Source organism: Thunnus thynnus, chromosome 12 (genome assembly GCF_963924715.1).
Source record: "Thunnus thynnus chromosome 12, fThuThy2.1, whole genome shotgun sequence".
In the NCBI taxonomy this organism is placed as follows: Eukaryota; Metazoa; Chordata; class Actinopteri; order Scombriformes; family Scombridae; genus Thunnus; species Thunnus thynnus.
The window spans coordinates 9,903,979-9,926,652 of NC_089528.1; the positions used below are offsets into that span (position 1 = coordinate 9,903,979).

At 38.1% G+C, this 22,674-nt stretch overlaps 2 protein-coding genes across 2 annotated transcripts in view; one reads left to right on the forward strand and one right to left on the reverse strand.

Moving 5' to 3' along the window:
* Positions 1-5,041, forward strand: part of slc1a7a (solute carrier family 1 member 7a) — a 44,254-nt gene extending 39,213 nt beyond the window's left edge. Inside the window, exon 11 of the mRNA XM_067605246.1 lies at positions 469-5,041. Coding sequence (XP_067461347.1) covers positions 469-735 — 267 coding nt within the window. The 3' untranslated portion in view covers positions 736-5,041. The remainder of the gene's footprint in view (positions 1-468) is intronic.
* Positions 5,042-5,132: 91 nt separating this feature from the next.
* On the reverse strand, positions 5,133-22,196 carry scp2a (sterol carrier protein 2a). Its single transcript, XM_067605249.1, has 16 exons — positions 22,038-22,196; positions 20,939-20,996; positions 20,738-20,809; positions 20,463-20,594; positions 20,213-20,277; positions 19,507-19,633; positions 19,292-19,355; positions 19,108-19,194; positions 18,775-18,925; positions 18,299-18,446; positions 17,147-17,254; positions 14,352-14,505; positions 13,856-13,952; positions 11,720-11,849; positions 7,653-7,732; positions 5,133-6,377 (listed from the first exon to the last, which is right to left on the reverse strand). Exons 1-16 carry the CDS (start codon positions 22,089-22,091, stop codon positions 6,282-6,284), a joined length of 1,623 nt encoding a protein of 540 aa, XP_067461350.1. The 5' UTR covers positions 22,092-22,196; the 3' UTR covers positions 5,133-6,281.
* Positions 22,197-22,674: the final 478 nt, after the last annotated feature.

Sequence of the window (22,674 nt, forward strand, 5' to 3'; positions counted from 1 at the left end):
TATGTCTTACCTTACCAGCAGCCAACATGCACAATAGCGTCTGGATCATATTTGAGTTCACAATAAATAAAACATATGTTACAGTTCAAAACTGATTTTAGATCATCACATTTCATCATGACAACTGGAAACTGTAGTAAATGTCTGCTGACATGTTTATCCATATTTACCATCAATAATAATGCAAAAGCTTCAAGTTTACTGTTTCATCAGTCAGTCTCATCAAAATGATGATAATGGTGAACATCAGAACATCTGTCAGTGTCACAGCTGCCTTTAAGAACTCTGTTCCAAAAAAACAGATCATATCATTATCCAAGCCTTAATATAAGCTTTTTCTATATATCATATATTTGCAATTTTGAAAACAGTCTCTGGGTGAGTTTGCTGACACACATGACCTTCTTAATGAAGTGATTCAAAGTAACTCTTCCTCTTCTTCCCCTCCATGATCATTGCATTCACCAGGTGCCTCTGATCTGCGAAACGAAGCCCATGATAAGTATCCAGCAGATGATGACCTACCAGAATCAGAAGAACGGCTGCTACCAGCCGCCTCCACCAGGCAGCAAGCAGGACCACCTCTCCCCGGATGTGGCTCGCCTGATCCAGCTAGAGGAGGGGATTCGGCCGATCGAGAAGAAGAAACACGCTCACTCCTCTCACCACAAGAGAGAGCACAGGGACAAGGACCACTGTTCCGTCGACATGAACGGGCTGGAGACTAACGTATAAAAGCAGCTGCCCTGCCAACAGCTACTGGCTCATCCACAGCCGCTGGACCAGCAGAGGAGGAAGACAGATTGAAGAGTTCAGGTGAATTAAGTTCACACACTTTTGCCCTCCGAGAAGGACAGCGGCCCAGAGTGGATGACTGCAGGAAAAAAAGACCTTTTTTTTCTACATAACCTAAATAATGACCCACATTTGATTGTGTATGTTTGTGTGTGTACATATTTATCAGAGATGTATTATTTGGTACAAGCAGTGACATTGTGCCGCTCTGGCTGACAGACGTTTCAAACCGGAGAAGTGATCCTGCTTGAGGTTTCACTAATATCCCCCCAGACCTGTGAGTCAGCCCATCTATAAGGAGTGGAAATGGAGAACACAGTAGCTAATGTCAGATATAATTAAAGGAACCTCTCCCTCTGTGGACTGCAGAAAAAAACGGAAATATCACATGTATCTCTTTATTCATTATGACCTTTTTTGGTATGTTTTTAGCATAATATTGACTGGGGTTTTTTGTATATTTCACTTTTTGTCACTCTGTTCTCTATAATGAAACTCAGAAAAAATGTCTGAAATCTTCTATTCGGAAGCATTTTTTCCAAATGATTCAGTGACTCAGTAAATCGCAAAACAAAGAGACAAATCAAGGTAAATTGAGCTACAAGAAAATCACTAAATCAGTATTTAAAACACACAAATGCAACTATTTGGTTCACATTCAAGAAAGAAAAAGGGATTCTTTACGATTTCCCAAATTTTCTCAGCAACACCTTTTCCCTGCACTTCTCTGCCTTGTTGTCTAATACCTGCAGTACTGTACGGTCATAGCCAGAATCAGGGCAAAAATGATGATGAAGGTCACGATGAAAATGAAGACGAGTGTTTGCCCTTGTGTTGAAGTCATGTCAAGTTGTCTTTGCACCCCATTGTATTCCCTCTTTGCCTTAAACAACCAAAGGAGAAGCATATGGGACCAGTGCGTTACTGATGTGCGCCAAAACAGCCGAGACAAACTGCATTAAAAACACAACTCAAGTCGTCAACCACACGTCACACTCTGAACTCTGTCCATATGTATGTGATATATGCTGTACATGTACTGTATGTATTTCAAAAGTTTAAAAAAATGTAGATTTTACTACCATGTCAGTTTGTTTCATGAGCTGCCATTCTGTATTTGTAAAAAGAAACATTTCACTGTAGTCCAAAATTTATAAAAATGTACCAACTGTAAAAAAAAAAAAGAAATATCGAGAAATGGAAAATATATCAAAAATATACAAATGGTATTCTGTTTGACTTTTTTTAATGGATCTGAGAGTTACAAGATTGTTTGAGTTTGTCAGAACTGCAGGCACAAGTCTGCTGTATGACACTTCAAGGACTTAAAACTAGAAAGTGTTTATTTGGAAATGTGACAAGCTGTGACATTCCCCTGCATCCTCTATCATGAAAATGCTTCTGTTATCTCATTCGCCTGAACAAATGTCCTATTCATACCGGAATAAATCCCAATGTAAACTAAAGACAAGTGAGCTGTCAAATAAGAAAACAAAAGAGATTTAAAAGATTACCGATGAGTCCGAGCCAAGTGCACTACAGGTGACTTTGGAGCATGGATGACTTATTAAAACTGGGCTCAGCTAAGATCTTATAAAGATGCACACAAAGACACTACAATACATGATCTTCTCAATAAATGTTTTAAGGACTTCAATACAAAATGATTTTTGTCACTAGTCTTTTGTCACTCTAAAATCACACACAAAAAAAGATAAATTACACATTTTTCTTCAATCCTGAGGATGTTAAAAAGAAAGAAGTAAATACAACTCTACCTGGCATGTTATTGTCATATTTAAGATACCTTTTTCATGTTGTACCGTTTATTTAATTTTATTGAGTGTGTGATCACTTTATAAAAAGGGTAAGCAAACTATAATCTACACAAAAATATGAAGGTTATGGACTCATAGAGTTGACTTGTATGTGTCTTCAGCTGAGCTGTGAGATGTCATTTCACTGGTTACTGCTGCTGATTTAAAGCAAACGCTCTGAGCATGAGCAACAAAAGCAGCTTTGGAACAAGACTAGGTTCAAAATGTCATAGAAACACCATCACCAAGGCAACCTTGGAGAACAAATTACAGTGTATGATTGCCAGCCCACTGACCAAAGGATCAAATGTGGAAGACTGAAAAGACAGAATGGAACGGTGTATTAGAGAAAATTTTATCAATGTTATTCAAGGTTACTACGTCTGTGAAAGGCATATAAACCTGTGGAGGCCAATATGCACTCAACCTTCATCAGCTAAAATATCCTAAGAAAACAGAACAGATGTAACTGTTTAGCACTGCAGAGTGTGTGATGTGGAGTGGCATGCATGTTAGCTCTTACATCATGGCTACTTATCAAATAAATTGAGAACATAATGCCTTTTAAAATTATCCATTAACACATACCATAAAGCATCAGTAATGTTGCTATGGTTACATAATGGGTTTCTTTCAGTGTTTCTGGAAGAGCCAAATCGTTATCCTGGATTTCTCTGTCAACCCCTTCTGTACATCAGCACTTCCTTATTTTTGCATTCAGCAACTATATCTCCCATGAATCTTTGATGCAGATGCGCTGTCAAAACAACAAGGGAGCTGAAGGGTTGGACTAAAGCTTGTTTCCTTGTGCATGCTGTGATAAAGTGAGACTATGTAATTTTTGAAAGAAGAAACTCAGTATCATCACACTTGGCTAGTATGACCTGTAGCGAGTAAAGCCTTAGAAAGATACTGCTGTGTAACTGGCATTACTGCTGCTGTAACACTTCAGTCAGGTCACCTAAAGACCTGAGAAACTGATTGAGGACAATCTTGGGAAATTACGGTTAATTTAAATGCCACTTTCTCGCCACAGTGACAAGTCTTGCTTTAAATGATAATACACATCTTCGATACAGTGGTCTTGTATTTTGGTGTTCAGGAGCTTTAGTGCATTACAGCCACTAATGAAATAAGAATTTCCTCATAAGTTCAAAGGTAATTTTTCTTTGTTATTGCTTTCTTCACTTTAAAGATGTCTTAAAAAGGCTGCGGCGCTGGAATTAGTAGGCATCACAAGATAGAAGGGTCTGGAGAGCCTTGACTTTAGGAAGGGAGGGGTGTGATTATTCAGTTTTTAAGACTGTATTGGAATCAGCTGTTAATGATTATGCCAATATGGCAATATATATCTCTTTCTCAAGGTCAGAGGACTGTTTGTTTGACCGTATAAATTTAACTTCATTCTGTTAAGCATGCTGTTAAACAAAGTCTAGCTCTGACTCATACAGTAAATGCTGTATGTCTGTAAGAAAGATGCCAAAGTCCACACCAGAGAGTCACTTTCAACTGTCATATTTGCAGTTGCAGGATACTTTTTTACAGACTTTTTTTATGGGCAGAAGGTGAACTTTTTTAATACTGTGTCATTTGTTCAGTTGATCAATCCTCTGCACAAAGTCCAGGCAGAACTAACCTCTCATTCAAATAGAAGTATATCCAGTATATACTTTTATTTTCCTTTCTAAGAAAATAAAACATTTATTCGAGTGCAGGCTGAGTCTCTGAGTTGACTTGAGGCGAACGAAGCCTGAAAATCCTCCAATAGCACTACTCGGCTTCACCTCACCCCACCTCTTCACACTGCAGTTGTTACAGTGAATCTCCTAAACACCCATTAGCCCAGTGCTGATGGACAGTGAGACAGGCCAGCCGTGCAGCTTGTGTAGCCGCTGAATATCACCATTTGGCCACATGGCCACCTGGCAGAGGGACAGGATGGGGGGCAGAGTGGGCTAAAGGGAGTTGGCCGGATAGGAGCAATTAGGAACGCAGGCTGGATCTGGCAGAAGGTGCGCAGTGGTGGGCGGAGGGTGCAGGCCTTCAGGGGATGGTTTGGATCAACACCAAAATAAATAGACAAATGGAGGGAAAATTGAAAATATGGCACAAAGGCTGGAAAAAAAGCAACTGAAATCCCCTTGTTTGAATTCTGACCAGTGAAAAGCCTGAAAGTGTACGGTATATATGTAAAGCAGAACTATAATATGTTTTAAATTGGATTTGTTGTTAAGATTAATACAGAGTGATGGCCTTATTGCAAATAAATCAACGTGGAATTTTTTTTTTTTAATCTGTAGTCCAATTTGATTTGTTCTTATAAACATCCCTAAAAAAGTGTGATAACCTTTCCAAATAAACTACCTCTCACACTTGGTTGTAGCGGCTGAGTACAGCCATAACCTCCTACTGACACTGGTAATCCGTTGCATCAGGCAGTGCTCTTTGCTTTGGCTTGCTAGTAGTAAATATTTGAGAGTGTGTACAGACAGATTTGCTAGCAGAGAAAAGAGTTTTGAGTACCATCAAAGCCAGAACTTTTATTTTATTTAAGATATTCTGCATCTGCAACAGAAATGATATGGACCTATAGTAGATTCCAGTATCAGTATCTCCAGAGCTGCATGCTCTCCAGTTTGACAGACATGCTTGTCTCAATCATGAGACATGCATGTTTTATAAAGAATGGCGTTTAGGGACAGAAAGGCAGTGGTTCAAGCCAATTACTATAACTAGCTGTAACATTTCAATGGTGCAATCTTAGCAGCAAGACTTGTTTGACCACAAGGCAAACAATAATATAATCAATTTAAACAAACTCAACACACCAGAGAGCTGAACCTGATCAATAAGTTTCAATAAGTGATTCCTACTGTATTTGTGCCTGAATTGAACGATGGTCTTCAATACAAGTACACACACACCCATACAGTACATCCATATAGGTTTGTTATATTTACCAAAATATAATGATGTGGAAAGAAGTTCATCTTATTTCATTGACTCAAATATTTTCTTTGTATTTTAACAAGAAAATACTGAAAAAAAAACATGTTCTCAAGTATTTGAGATCTAATCATCATAACAGATTTCTGTAAAATTGAACATATTCATCTAGATATGAGAGCCGTTATGAAAATTGTTTCACAATATGATGAAATAGAAAGATGGTAAATATTAATATAATCATTTTCCAGCCCATAAGTTGTTACTGTCAGTGAAGGATTTATTTTTTAAAAAATTAGATGATTGCTACGATTTACAGACATATATTCTTTAGAAAATGATCTATCAAAATAGCTCAGGCCAGCAGTGGCTTTGAATAATTTCATAGACAGAAATCAGAGGCACGTTGAGTTTGACTACATTATTAACGAAATACAGGTGCTTGACATAAACATATGCAGCTCCTGTGCATAACGTCTCACTGGACTCATTACAATTTGACAAGATTTGAAGATAATGGGCCAAGATCCAATAATATGAATCTTAAGAACGAATCTCTCTGCTGTCTGTACTCTGATATCAAAGTAGCAGCTGGAATTAATACTGTATCGACCGTCTTTGAAAATTAAACACATTATTTTAGTATTCAGTGAGCTGGTTGATAAGCAAAATTACAGTTTCAGTAGGAGGGATGAAGTTTTCCTATAAAACTTCTGCAGGGTCTCACAGCTTGGCTTTGCCTGGTGTAACCTGGAGGTTCTGCAGTTTCATAGCCATGCCCATGTTCCCTGTGATCTTCAGCTTCCCTTTGAAGAACGCCTGAGGAGACGGGAGATCAGAGGAGAGAGATAAACAGTCAACTTTCATCCTCAAGAAAAGATACTTTTAATCTTACTACTGTTACTGAAAGACTCCAGGCTATAGAAAACTTTTTTTGAATAACTCAAGTACAGTGACATATTGGAGATGTTAGATTTAGAGCCACACTATACTGCAGTCTAACAGCAGGATAGGCTGACAGTTGACCAGTCAGAGCTCATATCTCTAATGAGGGTCAGAAAAGCATAAAACAGAGTAAGGACTGATGCTTGTGGGCATACTGGACTGAGCAGTTTATTTCCTTGCGTTGACATTCACATAACTTGACAAACGTTGTAAATTAACAACATAAAAACTAAAAAAATAAAAGATATTTCTAAAAAGTGGCAAGCACTGAACTAGCACAAACCCAGTTTTCACTTTTTTGGCTTGTTAGATACTCAGGAGCTTGTTATCTTCTGACAGTTAAGCTGTAAGGGGGTTGTTATCGGACTCTCTAAACAGAGCCAGACGCCCCTAGTTTGATGGCAGGAAACAAACAGGTCCACACATTTCCTACACAGCTGGTGTCAACAGACTAAAATGGTGCTGATCAAGTGTTGTGTTTTTCATTTTTTTCCAGTCATTTACCATCTTATACCTGTAGTAACTTTCTGTTTTAGGCTACATAAAAGTGAGTTAATGGTTAATCCTTCTAATTGGTATCAATATAATCTTGATGTAGGTGTTTATATGCATTTTACTTATGCTGTATGCAGAGGATCTCTAAATAAAAGGTAAAGATATCCGATTTCCAGTTGGATATAGTTGTATGAGCAGAAATGCATTCCTCAGACTTCCCCTCTGTCAGCAGAATATAATATAATAAGACATTTATCATATTTCTGAGAGCTGAAAGTGAGTCCACTGACACTATTTACACCTTTGTAACATTAGTTAAATTTCAAAATGATGAGTTTCCTCTGGCTGACTAAATCAGTGGAGTGGAATTTGTTCAAACATAAAATGTTCAGCTGGGTTAAAGTTGGTAAATACAAATGTGACATGTCTTTGTCTCTCAGTGAAAGCAAATTTACATTTATGAAAAGAAACAACAAATGAATTTGGCTGCCTAAAAAACCTCATGGACCCAGATCCAGAGAACTTCATGGGAATTAGGAAAGAAAAATATTTGCACAAACTAAAATGTTAAATCTAAGACTTTTTTAAACCTTTAACTTATATTTTATTCGTGTAAAACAGACAAAGATATTGTTAACACATAATTACACACACCATTTGTGGGTTCAGCTTTCCTGTCATCAAATCCAGAAGATCCCCATCACTCATGGTTATGGTGCAGTCTGCCTTTTTACCTAAAATAAAGAAAAAATGAAGAGGAATTTATTCACTATGGCTGAATACAATGACATATCAAATGCATTAGAGTTAAAAATCCACATATGCAAGAACAAATTCATATTTGCAGTACCTTTTACACATATAAAGAAAGATGAAATTAACCCCAAAAGAGGAATAAATGTATGCATAATGTTGGATATATTGGAGAAAGACACACAAAAGGTAAATGTTAAGTCACCATAATTACAATACTTTCATTTTCTTCTTTCATTGACACATCTTAGAAAGCTTTATGACTCATACTTTCTATATCCTGACTGAAAATTGGCCCGCTGTGTTCTGTGACAGCAGCTTATCAGCTTATTAAAACAGGATACAACATTTTCCATCATCATAAAAACAGCCATGATTTCTGCTTCAGGCGTAGTGATACATCAATATGCTATTGATCAGGCATCAAATCGTGAAATCAGATGAAAACATGTTGTTTTTCTGTAAAAACAGCATGCAGGGTGTGTGTGGTGAATTGCTTTTTGTCCTGAGCGTCCCTCACAGTCATACAGCCCTTAGAAAATATGTGCTGCAATAAACCAATGCCTCTTTGACACAACCTAAACAAAAAGTGATTGTTACATGCTTTCAAAGGAAGTATTCACTGCAGAGTTATGAACCATTGTACTGTTCAGTAAATGGACTGTATATGTATTGATCGAGCTGCACACTTTATATCTCAGCTATATAATTTTTCACGTTGTGTAGCTTTGCCCTCTATTGACGAATATGAAAAGGAAGTGAGATGATACATGTCACTTAAAGTTATGTTGACATTCAGTGTTTTTCACCAGAACACACTGTGTGTATCCTTGAGGTCTAATAAATGTGTTGAACACATTTCATTCCTCCTAAAACATAAGCAAAATCTTTTTTTTTTTTTTTTGTTTAAATTCATGCTTTCTAAATTCTAGTCTTCTTCTTCCCTGCCTTTGGACGGATGTGTACGTGTCCTTGTGCACATGCACAATACAAACAAAAGGGGGAACAACTCTTTGCAACATTGCTCCATGGTATTATTAGTGGTGTACCTTTACAGTACAATTTGAAGTATTTCACAGACTACATCTTTCAGCTCTAGTCAGAATTATACCTGACTTGCAAACATTAACGCTGAGTCACTGAAGTCATTATTCATTCATTTAGGCCAAATTTGAGTCAATGTTAGACCAAGATTATTGAAACATTCATCTGTGTGTATCAAGGCCATAGACGCAGAACAAGAAAAGACATTTTTGGCTGGCACAGATGAAAGAAATCCCTCTCGAGCTCGCTTAGCGTTAAATTTTAAAATTCAATAAGGTATGGTCACCATTCCTAAATTGTACCACATTACAAGAAATTGAGTTAAATCCCCAGCTATTCAATTTGACAACATCACAGAATCATAAATGGCTGCGATTTTCAAAGGCAACTGGACTCATCCAAGAAGATTCTTCATCTGTGACTGACTGGTGGGGGGTCCCAGGCAGTGCACCACGTCCTGTGCACCAAACTTTACTTCCAACATGTAGGCATACATGTATACTAAGCACACACCATATGTGTATACACTGTATCAATTGTTTTGGATTATTTAAGTAATATATTTAATTATTTAGTGATTTATTTTACAAATAATGGAATTATATACCAGCATGTATTGTATTAGCTTTTGCTATATTAGCACCTGTCCACAGTTTCTACCTTGCTATCAGACTGGGATCTTCTAATGTTAATAAGAAAGGAAGATGCAGCTTACTTTTCAAATAAAAATATATAGAAATGTACAGACTACACACTATACAGGCAAAAAGAAAGAAAGAAAGAAAGTATTGATTTTGAAAAACCTTTTTTGCTACACAACCTGTGCAACAGAACATCTTAGGATATCCCTGAACATTTCTTTCCATTTCAGGAACATTCAGTCATATGAAAAAGCAGTGGTAACCACAGAAATAATGGCTTTGATCCATTAAATCCAGAGAACATCACAGAGGGAGCCAGCGTAATGGAAACAGTCAGGTGGCTATTTATGAAAGAGTGCGTGTGTGTGTGTGTGAGAGATTTTAGTTAGTTTCATGTTTTGACGTCCATTGCAGCAACATTATCATTCTTTAAATTCATCACAGAAGCTATTGAAAAGATAATTTCAGTTATTTGGAAATTGAGCCCGCTCTTCTGATGACTGCCACAACGTTAAAATGTTAACTACTTTATTGGAGAGCTTTACACACCTGTGGAACTGCATCTGTCTAATACACATCCAGAGGGCTAAAGCGATCCCTAACATCTGAACACAATCAAATCTTATCCTTACAATTGTATTGCCACATTGAAACACAAACCTACCAATTGTGATGAGCTTCTCCATTTGAAACCTGGCCTTGTTTGATGCGAGCGAACCTATTGCTCTTTTGAGTCTCATGGAAAATGAGCGAATAAAAAAAGTTGTTCACACACGGTTTCTAAAACAGATGTGTGTAAGAAAAGAGAGAGCTGTGTGAAATATAATAAGAGTAGACCAAAGGGCACAGTGTACATACTACTGCTACGATGTGGGTGTTAGTGTGTGAAAACAGGCTGAGACAGAGGTCTCATTGTGTGAAAATGATATGTTTTCACCGTGTTTTAACTCCATCTGATAGAGAGTGTGTATTATTAAAGCATCGTTTCTGAGAATCCCTCAGCTCTTTTAATGACATCATATTGAACAGAGTCAGGTGGGAAAATAAGGCTCAGGATGAAAAAAATTGAAAATTATAATTGAAAATGTCTTTCTAAACCCATGTAATATCAAAGTACAGGCTAATTCAATATATATAGGACAAACTAGAAACCTCTCAGGTTAATCAGATTCAAACAATAACATCTCACGTGTATGCCACAAATGTAAAACTACAAATGCTGATTTTCTACACATGATGTCCAATGATTGAAAAAGTCTGGAAGGATATTATTGATTTAACATCAGACATTAGAGAAACTACCATTCAACAGGATGCTAGAGTATGAAAACATTCATAGTTTGGAGCCAATCGTGGTCCAGTATACGACTCGCACAAGTGTGATGTGGAAACTTGAAGCCTCAAGTGCACAAACACTGAGAATGAACTTTACAATGAGGTAGAAGACATCTTTTGTCCAGCAGTTCAACTTTTGAAATAAACAATATTTGCATATTCATAGATTCTGGGTTTTTAATGAGGTAGAAAGAGTAAAAAGCATTTTAAGAATTTCTAACCAGGTAACTGACCTTTTTTATGGAAAAGCCACATCAGACACAAAGTATTATTCAAAGCAGATTACTTTCATATGTCTTAAAACTATTTATCTTTAAAAATTTAATTTTATTTGCTAGCACTGTTGGGAAAAAATGTATCTTAATGAACAGGAAATCAGATTTCCCCACCACCAAAAGTACAATGGCTCAACAAACTAACTTTACTGTAGTCCAGAGAAGATCCTTTATTGTTATCAAGGATTGTTGCAGCTTTCAAGAAGATGTGGGAGGCTTTTATCAATGCCTTGTCTTTAATTAAATGTGATGTATGACATTTGTATCCACCACACTTCCTTTTACTAACAGTATGTACCTTCCTAAGTATACATCTGTTCTGGCATTATTATTTGATTCTTTTTTCTTTCGTCTCACTACTTGCATTGACTTGGAGCTCCGGAGAGTGCTGTGTCAGGAGCCTGAACAGCAGAGTAGGGATTTCTAGCACAACTTCACCTACTAGTGAAGTAGTACTGATGAAGGCCACAAGCCGTTCTTGATACTACAAGTGTTGCTGGAGTTTTGACCCCTTTAGGAGCGTGAATGCATACAGCGTTGAGTGGTGCAATGGTGAAAATTACAACTTTTTTTTGGAATACTAGTACTGACTACACTGGACATCTAAGTTCTCATCCAATAAACAGATCTTTGAAAAAACAGCAGAGTTTAACAACTTACTTTAGATACATACCTGGGTCATTGGTGACAGAACCTTTGCCATTTTTCACATCCACCACCCAAGTCGCCTCCTTCCCATCTGGTCCATCTTTCACTTTAAAAATGAACACTCCGCCAACCTTCTTGACGACCTTCTCTCCTTCCTGCAGGGAGTCGAGAAGGCTTTTAAGCTCCATGAAATAGTCCTTGTAATATGATGGCTGTAGCAGCTGCCCACACATTTCAAATTAAATACTTCAACTATTTATTGTAATGTGAAGAGTGCTTTTTGAATCATTTAAATCAAAGGTTTATGGTTTATTCTGAGAAAAATCACCTCAGCCAAAATGTACTGCTAATGAACTACAATAACATAGAAGAAATAACAATGTCTGAAACTATGTAAGTGTAAACCACATTTATGCCTCTAATATGGAGTGATAAAATGTCTGTCAGGTTAACAAAACTAAGATTTGAGAAGTTAAAACTATGATTTGATTGTATTAACTATTTCACGATCATTATATTTGCAGGCTATGAATACAGTGTTAAAGTGTTTCCTGTCTTGCAGAGATTCAGACATGTTCTCTGTTCAAATATGCGGCCACACCGAAACTCGCTCATTTATTTCAACGAAGAAGGAGGTGAGACGTATTAGCTTCCCGGGGCCTTGCGCATAGCTCATTGTGACTGAACTTTGACCCTCAAAATAGTGATTCAGCCCATGAGGGAGGGGGGGATGGGACTGACCCCTAGTTCAGGAAGTATTGATTGTATATATCCTTGTTCATATGACTGAATGCACAAATTATACACACAGCTGTGCGGGAGGGCTTAATATAAAAAAGGAATATATTTCTCAGCTTGTGGACTGTCTGAGAAGTGTGAGTAAATCTCACTGCGCTTACTTGTTATCCAACCCTAAACTTTACCTGCCAGGCAAAAAAAACAAAAAAAACAGGCACCCTTCTCTTGAAAACAATGCCTTTTAAAGAAACACCCACCAAATTGGCAGCTTTTAGGCAGGAGTGACTAATATCCAAATCAATATTATTATGTATTTCACATTGATAATCCTGCCCCCTGCCACTTCCATTTCAGCAGCCCTATGGCACGCTTCACAACTGACCACCCCAACACATGATTATTGCGGCTCTCCTCTGCACTCCAAGGGTTTAAGAGTGAGATGAGAAACTGTCAGGCACCATCAAAAGCAGGTTATAACTGACAGGTTGATCATAAATCACAAGTTCCAATGGTTTTCAGATGGTCAGTGTCATTTCAAAGAAAGAGACGCTTTTGGGTTCAGAAATGCTTGAAACTACAGGCTTTCAAAAAATAAATGAATATATTCTAACACAGACCTGGGTGTTTTTATGACAAAGCGTGCCTACCTGTCAAGAACCATTTGTACCTTATGAAGGATGCCCCATGTAACAGCCTCACTAATCAACATAAATTACCAGTCCGCCTTGCCTTTTCTGTCTTACGTCAAAGCACAATTATTAGCCTTGAATACACGGTGCAAATATTGTTAATCATGTTTTTTTTTTCTGAATGTCACAACAGACGTCATACCATACAGATATTCGTAATTTCCACAGACATGAGTATAAATATGTTACATGCAAATAATGCCTTGTCAATGTGAATTGTTTAAGAGCTGCGGTGCTGCAGAGAGACCACTCTAAATGTTTTTGATTCAGAGTTGGCGTTCATCTTTCACCTATAAAACAATGATATTTTTGTATTGTATTTGCTGGAGAGAGCTCTACAAATAAAGATATTATTGTTTTATTGTAACAGCACATAATATACCTTTAAGTATGAATGCTTTATAAATTAATGGACAACGTTCACAACAGTGAGTCCTTGTTAGCTATGAAGGTCAGCAATTCTATACTTTTTAATGGTAAGAATAAAACTGTATATTGTGATGAAAAAAAGCACAAAAAAACTATTTTGTAACCACCTTTACTATTCTTTGATGAAATACTTATGCGTGTATTATTATATTTGTCTGACATATAAAGATCAGTAGACTAAAGGAAGAGAAGGGATATGGATGCATTTAATTGGATGAAAATATACTGATATCCCAAAATCAAACACAAAGTATTGAGATTAAAGTGTGAGAGGAACTTTTGTTAATTACAACATGCTGGTGTACCTCCTGTAGATGTTTCTCAATCTCTTTGAAGACAGGATAAGCTTTAAACCCCTCCAGACTGCCGCCAGAGCTGGTGAGAACTGCACCTACGTGGGACCTGTGAGAAGCAGAAAAAACTGATACAAAAGTACACACTATGTGGAAAAAAATGGCTTCAGCTATCGGAGGTTCAACCTTGATTCAGGTACATGTGAGGCTGTATAAATCCACAGTTTTTCAATCCAGATGTGTTGCAGAACAGGAATAGATTATAAAGCAATATACTGTATCTGCAGCACAAAAGCCAAATAATGAAGAACTGGAGATGTCATAATGTAAGACAATGTTCAACTGTGGGTCATTAAATTTCTCGTTAGAACAATAAAGCAAAGACTGACAGACTGACTACAGCATACTAAAGAATACACAATATACCGACAGCAACGGTTAGAAAATAAACTCCACATTAAGTATCTGACTGAACCAATAACAAATCGTTGGATAACTTCTTGCTCACCTGGCCTCCTGGGGGAATCCCATCCTGTAGAGAGTGACGACCACAGCTCCTCCTAGGCCAATATTGTGTTGCAAGGCTACTTTTGCTCCTGGGACCTGCCTCCTGTCAGCCTGTCCACGGAGCTGCCAGCACAGCTCTGCACACTGGGCCAGACCTGAGACAGCAGGACAGAAGGTGAGGGTGACATGAGTCATAGACAGGGATGTAGTGTCGGGCCGTGTGAGTGCCTGGCAATGTAATTTATTGCTGATGAAGCTGAAAAATGCATCCACACACAGATACACGAACTGGATACACAAGAGGTACATTAACTAAAGTGAAAGAGGAAAAACACAAAAACGGGTGGAAAGGTTTTGCTGTCATTATCAGATTCTACTATTTCTAGGCCTTGTTCATTATATTTAACATGTGGGTTGATTCATACTTTGAAATACAGTTCCAGGAAAAATCCACATTTTGTAGGTCAAACAGTCCTTTCCAGGGCTGTTTGACCTACAAAATGTGGATTGGATAACTGGAATACTTAATACTTAACTTAAGAAACATGTTATTAGCCAAAACATAGAACACTTAACAACTGACCACATGGTGGCACTATTGAATACATGCTTTAATATGTTGAGCACATCTCCATTTGGCAACTGTGTACCAAGTCTGATTACTTTAGCACGCATAGTATTTGAGATTTTGATGAATATATGCGTACTCTGATAGACAGCCATTCAAAAAATGTCTACAGTAAAAACTGAGACAAATATCTCAATAACTGTAAGAAAAGTAATAACCCCCGTGAGACACATATGTTTTACATGTGAAAATTAAAATTAAATTTAAAAAAAATACATTAAAAACAAATAATATTTGCAAAAATGTGTGAGTAGATGTGATCCAAAAAACGTACGGAAGAAGAAAATCAGCAGATTGGGAGCATCTGTGTGCATCTGCATTTTTTCACCTTCAACTCTACTCAGTGCTGCCTTCAACCACTGGATTATTCAGATATACTGTTACTGACAACAAGGCGGATTTAGTGATATTGGGGGCCACAGGTTAACTCTTTCTTGCTTTACAAAGTAAAGAAACAACATTTGATTTTGGGACAGCTCTGGAGTCCTGGCTGAAAGACACTAAAATGGTCCTTATAGCTGAGGTGAAATTGTGGAGTCAGGTGATAATTCTTTGTGGGTTTGTCACTAATAAGTGAGCTCTTTCACACTACACATAGTCATTTGATCCAGTGTTAACATAAAAATATTGATCATAGCCGCTTTCAAACAGTGACAGTGATGATGGGAAGAGCAGCTGAAGATCTGAAACATGTTTAAAATGAAGCAAAATATACACAAAGAGGTTGTAGTCATTTGTAGTCAGCTGGGAAATATTGTCTGAAATGATTATCTGGTCTAAATATCCAGCTGTAGTAAATACATTTTCTTTTTAATAGAACTGTGGGGGATAATGAAAAAACACCAAAACGTATTGTAGCTATAATCCTTTCATATGTCTCAGTCTCCAGGTGAAGACACTTAACTAAACGTAAAACACAACATCGTCACAGACAGGGGTGACAAGTTGACTCCTAATATGACAACTCACTCCCTAATCTCGCCAGGGTCAGCTCCTGAGCTAGCGTTATAGCTAAGCATTTCATCCCATCTGCTTAATGAGCTTGTGCATTTCTCCATTATCCCAATAAGCTAAAGGACTTATGGGTAAAGACCTCTTCATGGTGCGTCTTTCACCTTCTGCAGCGCTAATCCTCTCCACGCAGACTTGTTTGTGTGAGAGCAATTTTGTCTAAATGCCAATTAAAAATTGTACCGCAGGGTCCCCCGGGCAATTCATTAAAAATAAAGAGCCTCTAGAAATCACTGAGGACATGTTTTTCATACACAATGAAAAAGGATCTTTCAGAATGTGTAAGTACTAAGAGCCAACCATTAAATTCTTCTGAAGAGTAGATTTCAAAAGTGCGTGACAAAGGATGATTACAGGTGTTTTCTTTTCTGAAGAGTAAAGGTATGTTGCAATTCACAATCAAGCTGTGCGCCGCTTAGACTTCAAGGCCCTTAGGTGTCATGTCCGCACATGAAAATCACTCCTGAGGTGGCTCACACTACCTCCTGTGAAGGGGTTCCCTGCATGAGTCATTTAATTAGCCGTTGATACCTCTGCTCACAGTGTTCCTGAAGGAAGAGGTCAGAGCTTTACAACCAAGATTAGGAGCAACACCATGGATCAGACAGAGCTTAGCTGACTGGGGCACTCGCACACTAGCGGAGTGACCCGGGAGACGGGGGGGGAGTATTGATGACATGGATGGGGGGAAAGTTGATGCAAAAATAATGAGCTGGAGGGAATGATGACTCAGATTGTGGGGTTTGATGCGGGGGGGGGGGGGGGGGGGGCGGCAGAGAGGAAGACAAATGAGCACAAAAAAGAAGAAGGAAAAGAGAGAATACAGTCTTGTTTAACCTTGTTACAGTCAGTCGGTGTGTGTGTGAATATGTGTTTGCTTGTGTCAGTTCACACAAACCTGAGCAGATGTGACAATGAATTGGAAAAATGTGTCTTCCCTCTCACATGAAGGCTAAAAAGGATCTTTTACTCAGTTATAATCCAGGTAACCATCGCTGTGACACACATGCCACCTGGTGGCCAGTATGGAAATAGTTTGGCAAAGCTTGAATCGATACCCCAGGGCACCCTTGACAAATGCTTTTGACTCTGATCCAGACTGGATTATGTAATGTTGACATTGTATTAGAGTATATGACAAGATTGGATCGGCGTACCTGTGGCACCCAGAGGATGTCCTTTAGAGATGAGACCACCACTGGGGTTGATCACAAACTTGCCACCATAAGTATTGTCCCCTCTGTCAATCAGCTCTCCTGCTTTACCTGCAGAAGAGGACACACAGTAGTGGAGAATGTGGAAGTTGATTGATTCAAGCAAACACAGCTATGATTACATATAGTTGCACCTTTTATATTTTATTTTCTGTATAAAAAAAAAAAAAATGTCTATGTCTATGTCTAGAACCAAGGAAGAAACCAATCCATAAATTGTACTAATAGCAACTGATGAATGTCAAGTGATGGCGACAACATATTCTCTGTCCAACATATTAAACCCAAACTAATTTAATTTTGCGCTGAACACATCTCTGCAGTCAAAGGCACCACTTGGTAAGTGTGAAAGCAGTAAAATGTACAGTATAATCTTAGCTTTTCATCCACATATCAGATCATAAAGCTTTTTGAAAATGATCTCTAGAGTGAATATACAGTATTTTTATGAGCTGTCAACAAAACTGATGTAGCTGTCAGCTGACATGGTTGGGTACTACAGTCCGAGGCTGACTTTCTGTTACATCCAACTCTCTGTGCTCGCTCAATTTGTAAAGCTGATCAAACAAAACAGGTGTTGGGGATAAGAGATTTGTTGTGGAGATCATGCCTGACACAGATACCTGGGGCTGGGACTTTGCTACACGCATTTCTTAGTAGCTGATCCCCTATTTAGATAAATGACCTCAAGTCCCACCTGTACAATAATCCTAATGCCTGGATGTTTCAACAAGATCTGTGACGATTTCTAGATCGTGTCTCTCAGTGTGACACAACTATTTAATCAAATAACTCTTAAAATCCTTATTACTGTATCTCACGCAAGAATGTTTCATGCAGGACCTGACAGCCGAATACACTCATAACTCATGGCTCTATGTAGGGGAAACACTGATGTGGATATCAGCATATGCTCAATATTTTATAACTTATATGGAGGTAGGACATTTCTAAACCAGTCCCATTTTCATGTCTATACATTCCTCTAAAAGTAGACAGTGGAAAACATTTTCATTCCCGCTCTGATCTTCGAACAGCTTTAAAAGTTGAAGTTTTAAAACTGTGGGAGGATAAAGTAAGGCCATGCAGCAGTACCTTCTTGGCACAGCCCCAGAGCCTCATACGTGATGAGCTCATTGGCTGAGAAGCAGTCGTGCAGCTCGACCACATCAACGTCACTGGGCTTCAGACCTGCAGTCTCGAAACACTTCTTGGCAGCCAACCGAGACATGTCATATCCCACCTGACCAGAAAAAACAAAAAGAGATATGTTTAAAAATGTATTAATAGAAACAAATGTATCATAATTAAGCACCAGTACATTACAAAAACTTGAGACTGTCAAGAGGGGTAAAACTATAGCTGAAAATAAGTATTTTCTTTCATCCTTATTATCTGTTCGGTCAACATCGTTTAAGTTGAATCATGAAAAACATACATCTCGTACTTTCTTGTAATATTTCCTTGTCTGGTTCTAATTGTGGCTGTATTACGTATTACATGCGAGTATTACAAAAAAAAGGATACAAGAGCTGTGAATTTTCAGAAAAAAAGCTTTTCACATTTCTCACCATCTTAATGCAGCTGTTTTCATTGAACGTAGAAGCGGTATCTGTCACCATCTCTTGGGCCACAATCTCCACTGCCTGGTTCTCCAGACGGTGACTCCTGACGAAGGCCTCGCTTGCCAAGACTGCTGCTCCAGCACCGTCTGATGTAGGGCTGATGAATCAGGAAGAGCAGCACGAACAGACATGGTTGCTTTAGGAACTGAATTATCATCAGTTGACAGATCAGTCTTACTCCTAGTGTAATTATATCCATGTATTCAGTTTGTGCTCTCTGAATTAGATTAAAAATGTATTTATTAAAAGGAAATGACAGGAAATGTGTGAGATTCTTACCAACACTGCAGAAGAGTGAGATATTCAAACACCTTCCTAGAGTTCATCACCTGCTCCAAACTGTACTCGTCCTGGAACTGGGAATAACTGCATGTATGTACACACACATATTCACACATTAACATGAATGCACAAAAGGACGTTTAGAGGAAACCATTTGTTTTTAGAGTTATCTGTGTCTTACGGGTTGTTGGTGGAATGTTTGTGGTTTTTCCAGGCGATTTTTGCAAAGTGTTCTGGTTTAGTTCCTGAAAGAGATTCAAACATTGACACAAACATTTATTACATACAATGTAATTCACAGATGCAAACTTAATAAGTCAACAAAACAACCCCCCAGTGCAAAAGAAAAAAAACATAACTTTAATATTTTCGATCTTGTGAGCGATTAGCATGTACCATATTTCTCCATGTGCTCCCTGCCAGCGTTGCCAAACATCTGTGGTGCTGCTGGAGCTGCCGCCATCCCATAACGGTTGATCATCACCTCCATGTGTTTGTCCATGGGACTGGTCCTGTCCATATACTACAAACAGGTAATTTTTAACAGTTTACTTTTCAAAACGTTTTTCACCTCATACAAAAAAAAAAGACAAATTTAGTAGAGAATGATAGTTGGGTGACATTGCATTTATACACAAACAAACTGGGATTTCTGAGGCAGAAAACAAATACACCATAAACATCTGCAGTGAGCTAACATACTTGTACTATTATATGATATGAAGTAATGATGCCTGTTTTTGTGATAAGATACTGACATATTTCTAAATTTATTATGTTTTGATTACATTACAGCAAGAAGTAAATCTTGAATCTGTTGTGTCTGCTGTGATTTATTTGGTTTATTTTTAGCTGATTTTCTTGCTTTTCAGCCAGAACAAAAATGCTACTAGCAAACCACAACTTCAGGAGGTGGACACTATAACAACAACCTCTATATTATCCAACATCCTTTCGATAATCTGTGCAGATTATAACTCTCAATTTTTGTTTTAGTATGTGGTGTTGTTGCAGTAGTCTGCAAAATATTGTGAAGTGTTCGTGTTATTTTGTCCACCTCTTCAGCATCTGGTACAACAACACACAACATGTAGTTTTATACCTTTGAGGACAAAGATCCTCTCTCCATCTTCTCAAACCCGAGGGCAAGCACACAGTCAGCAAGACCTGCGAGAGGAGATGAGAGGCGGGTTTTCACGCTTCTGCTTAAATAACAGATAACGGGTTACATTGCAGAAGTAAAGTCTATGCATGTTGCAGTCTCTTTCTTCTGTAGTGAGACCCAGTCAACTTTACCATTACAAATGATTTAAGAATGTCGATTTTGAGGAGTTCATCGCTGCTTGACTCACCTCCCTGGACCAGCTGGCGTGCCATGAAGAGAGCAGTGGAGCCTGTGGAGCAGTTGTTGTTGACGTTGAGGATGGGGATCCCGGTCAGGCCCAGGCTGTGGTAAATGGCCCTCTGCCCACATGTGGAGTCCCCTGAGAGAGTAAGGAAGGGGATGAGAAGGTAATTACATTCAGGATGTTACATGAGTGTCACAAGAGCATATACTGTATGTGCATGAGATGTAAACAGTATATAACAGTTACATTTTAATGGAGATTCAACAAGAAGGTCTTACCATAGACATATCCTACACAGGCTTGTTCAATGGCAGAATATGGGACTCCTGCATCTGCTAGGGCCTTTTCACCTAAAATGTAGACAATGCAGTAATAAAACACTGTACTACATGTTATACAACAAGATCTAATTAACACATTTTCAGATACAATATCTTTCCAATCACTGAACAAAGTCCATATTCTGTAAAGATAAGTACCTGCTTCTTTGGCCATATCAGGGTAGTCATAGTCGCCTCGAGCTCCAGGCTTGTCAAACTGCAGCGAAACACAGAAAAGCCAGACACACTCGGTCACTGTCACTCAACATAAGCATTCACACCTGTTTTTAACGCTTCTTTGAGCAATTAAGTTAAGTAATTTCTTTTACATTAGTAAGATACAACTCTACTTTAGAACACATCTGTTTTGCAAGTTTGCAAATCAAGTTGTTTGTTTCGAGAATATTAAAAATGAAATATCTACAATGAATGGTCAAATAGAAAAGAAATGGAAACAGCAACACATATAAGGTAGTATTAGTGGCATTAAGCACTGAAATGCACTAAACTGATACTATGTCAGTACATGAAAAACATGAACAGGTGTAAATGGGAGCATGTTTCAAATCCACTGGGAGTGCTGTGTCATTGTGATGGGCATGATCAGCATTCAGAGGTCTGAAGAGGTCTGAAAACTTCATGTCTGCATATGAAGACAGCAGATTTTACTTGAGACTTGCTCTCATAGACTTAGTTACTTTTCTTGAATGGCATGAGAGTTGACTTGTCCTGGAGGACCTTAAACAACTCTGGAGTTATAATTCATGACGTTGGCTGCAAGGTGACCCTTGACACAGTTTGTAACTCTGTTGTTGACCATGAACTATGGACTGGAAAAGTGGACATTGGAGGCATGATTTACAGATTCAAATGCGTCGAGCATTTAACCCAAACCCGTAACTTACCTATCTTATTCACGAAAACCGACAACTTTAAAACAGACAAACCACAAAACCAAACATTAACTGCACCAACGTTGCTTTGTTGTGGCTAACTTGGCTAGCTAATGTTTACTATGTGTTACTGTCAGTTGTGACGGAGATTAGAGAGCTTCCAGCACAATATCAACACCATAAATCAATGCTAAATGATATGTTAATATTAGCTAACTGTAACATTAAAGTATAAAAGCGGACGTTTTGCAGTGAAACATGTTCAATGCACTGCAGTCTTGAGTTAGCCACCTATGCTAGCCTTAAGTCTTGCATAAGGTCGTCCATGCAGTGGACTGAGACAGTAAAGATGTACATTATATTACCTTTGTCATCCCCACACCGATGACAAACACCTTGTTCTTCTTTGCAGGTGCCATGGTCACTTCTGGTCAGCAGCTGGTCTAGACTGACACACATCTGTCAACAGCAGCACTGACAGGATCCACTATATAACAAAGATGCTCTATATCCGAGCTGATGTGTCACTCGGTGCTGACGAAACAACACTTTTCTGTCTGCCACTGTGGGCGTGGGATGGAAAGTTATCCGAAAACTGTTCTCCTTAAAATCGGTGGTAACACTTTATTTTAAGGTGCTTTAATTTTATACACATTTTCTGAGTAATTTGCAGGTATTTGACGATTAATTTTTGGGATGTTTTACAGAAAGGGTGATGCAACTTGGTGCAAATTGTAAGGAAAAACAAATACACAAATTCTTCATACATTGGACCCTTAACAATTCTTTAACTGACAGAAAATACATAGTTTTTGTTGTGTATTTTTGTGATAAACTACAAATGAGCATATTAGGCTGTTTCTTAAAAACCACAATGAGCACATTTCCTGTATACAATTGCATAACCCTCCCAAAGAAATGTACTGAACTAACAGTTACACAGAAGCTATATTTAGTGAACTTTTAGAAAGGAACCTAATATACTAATACATCATTTGACAC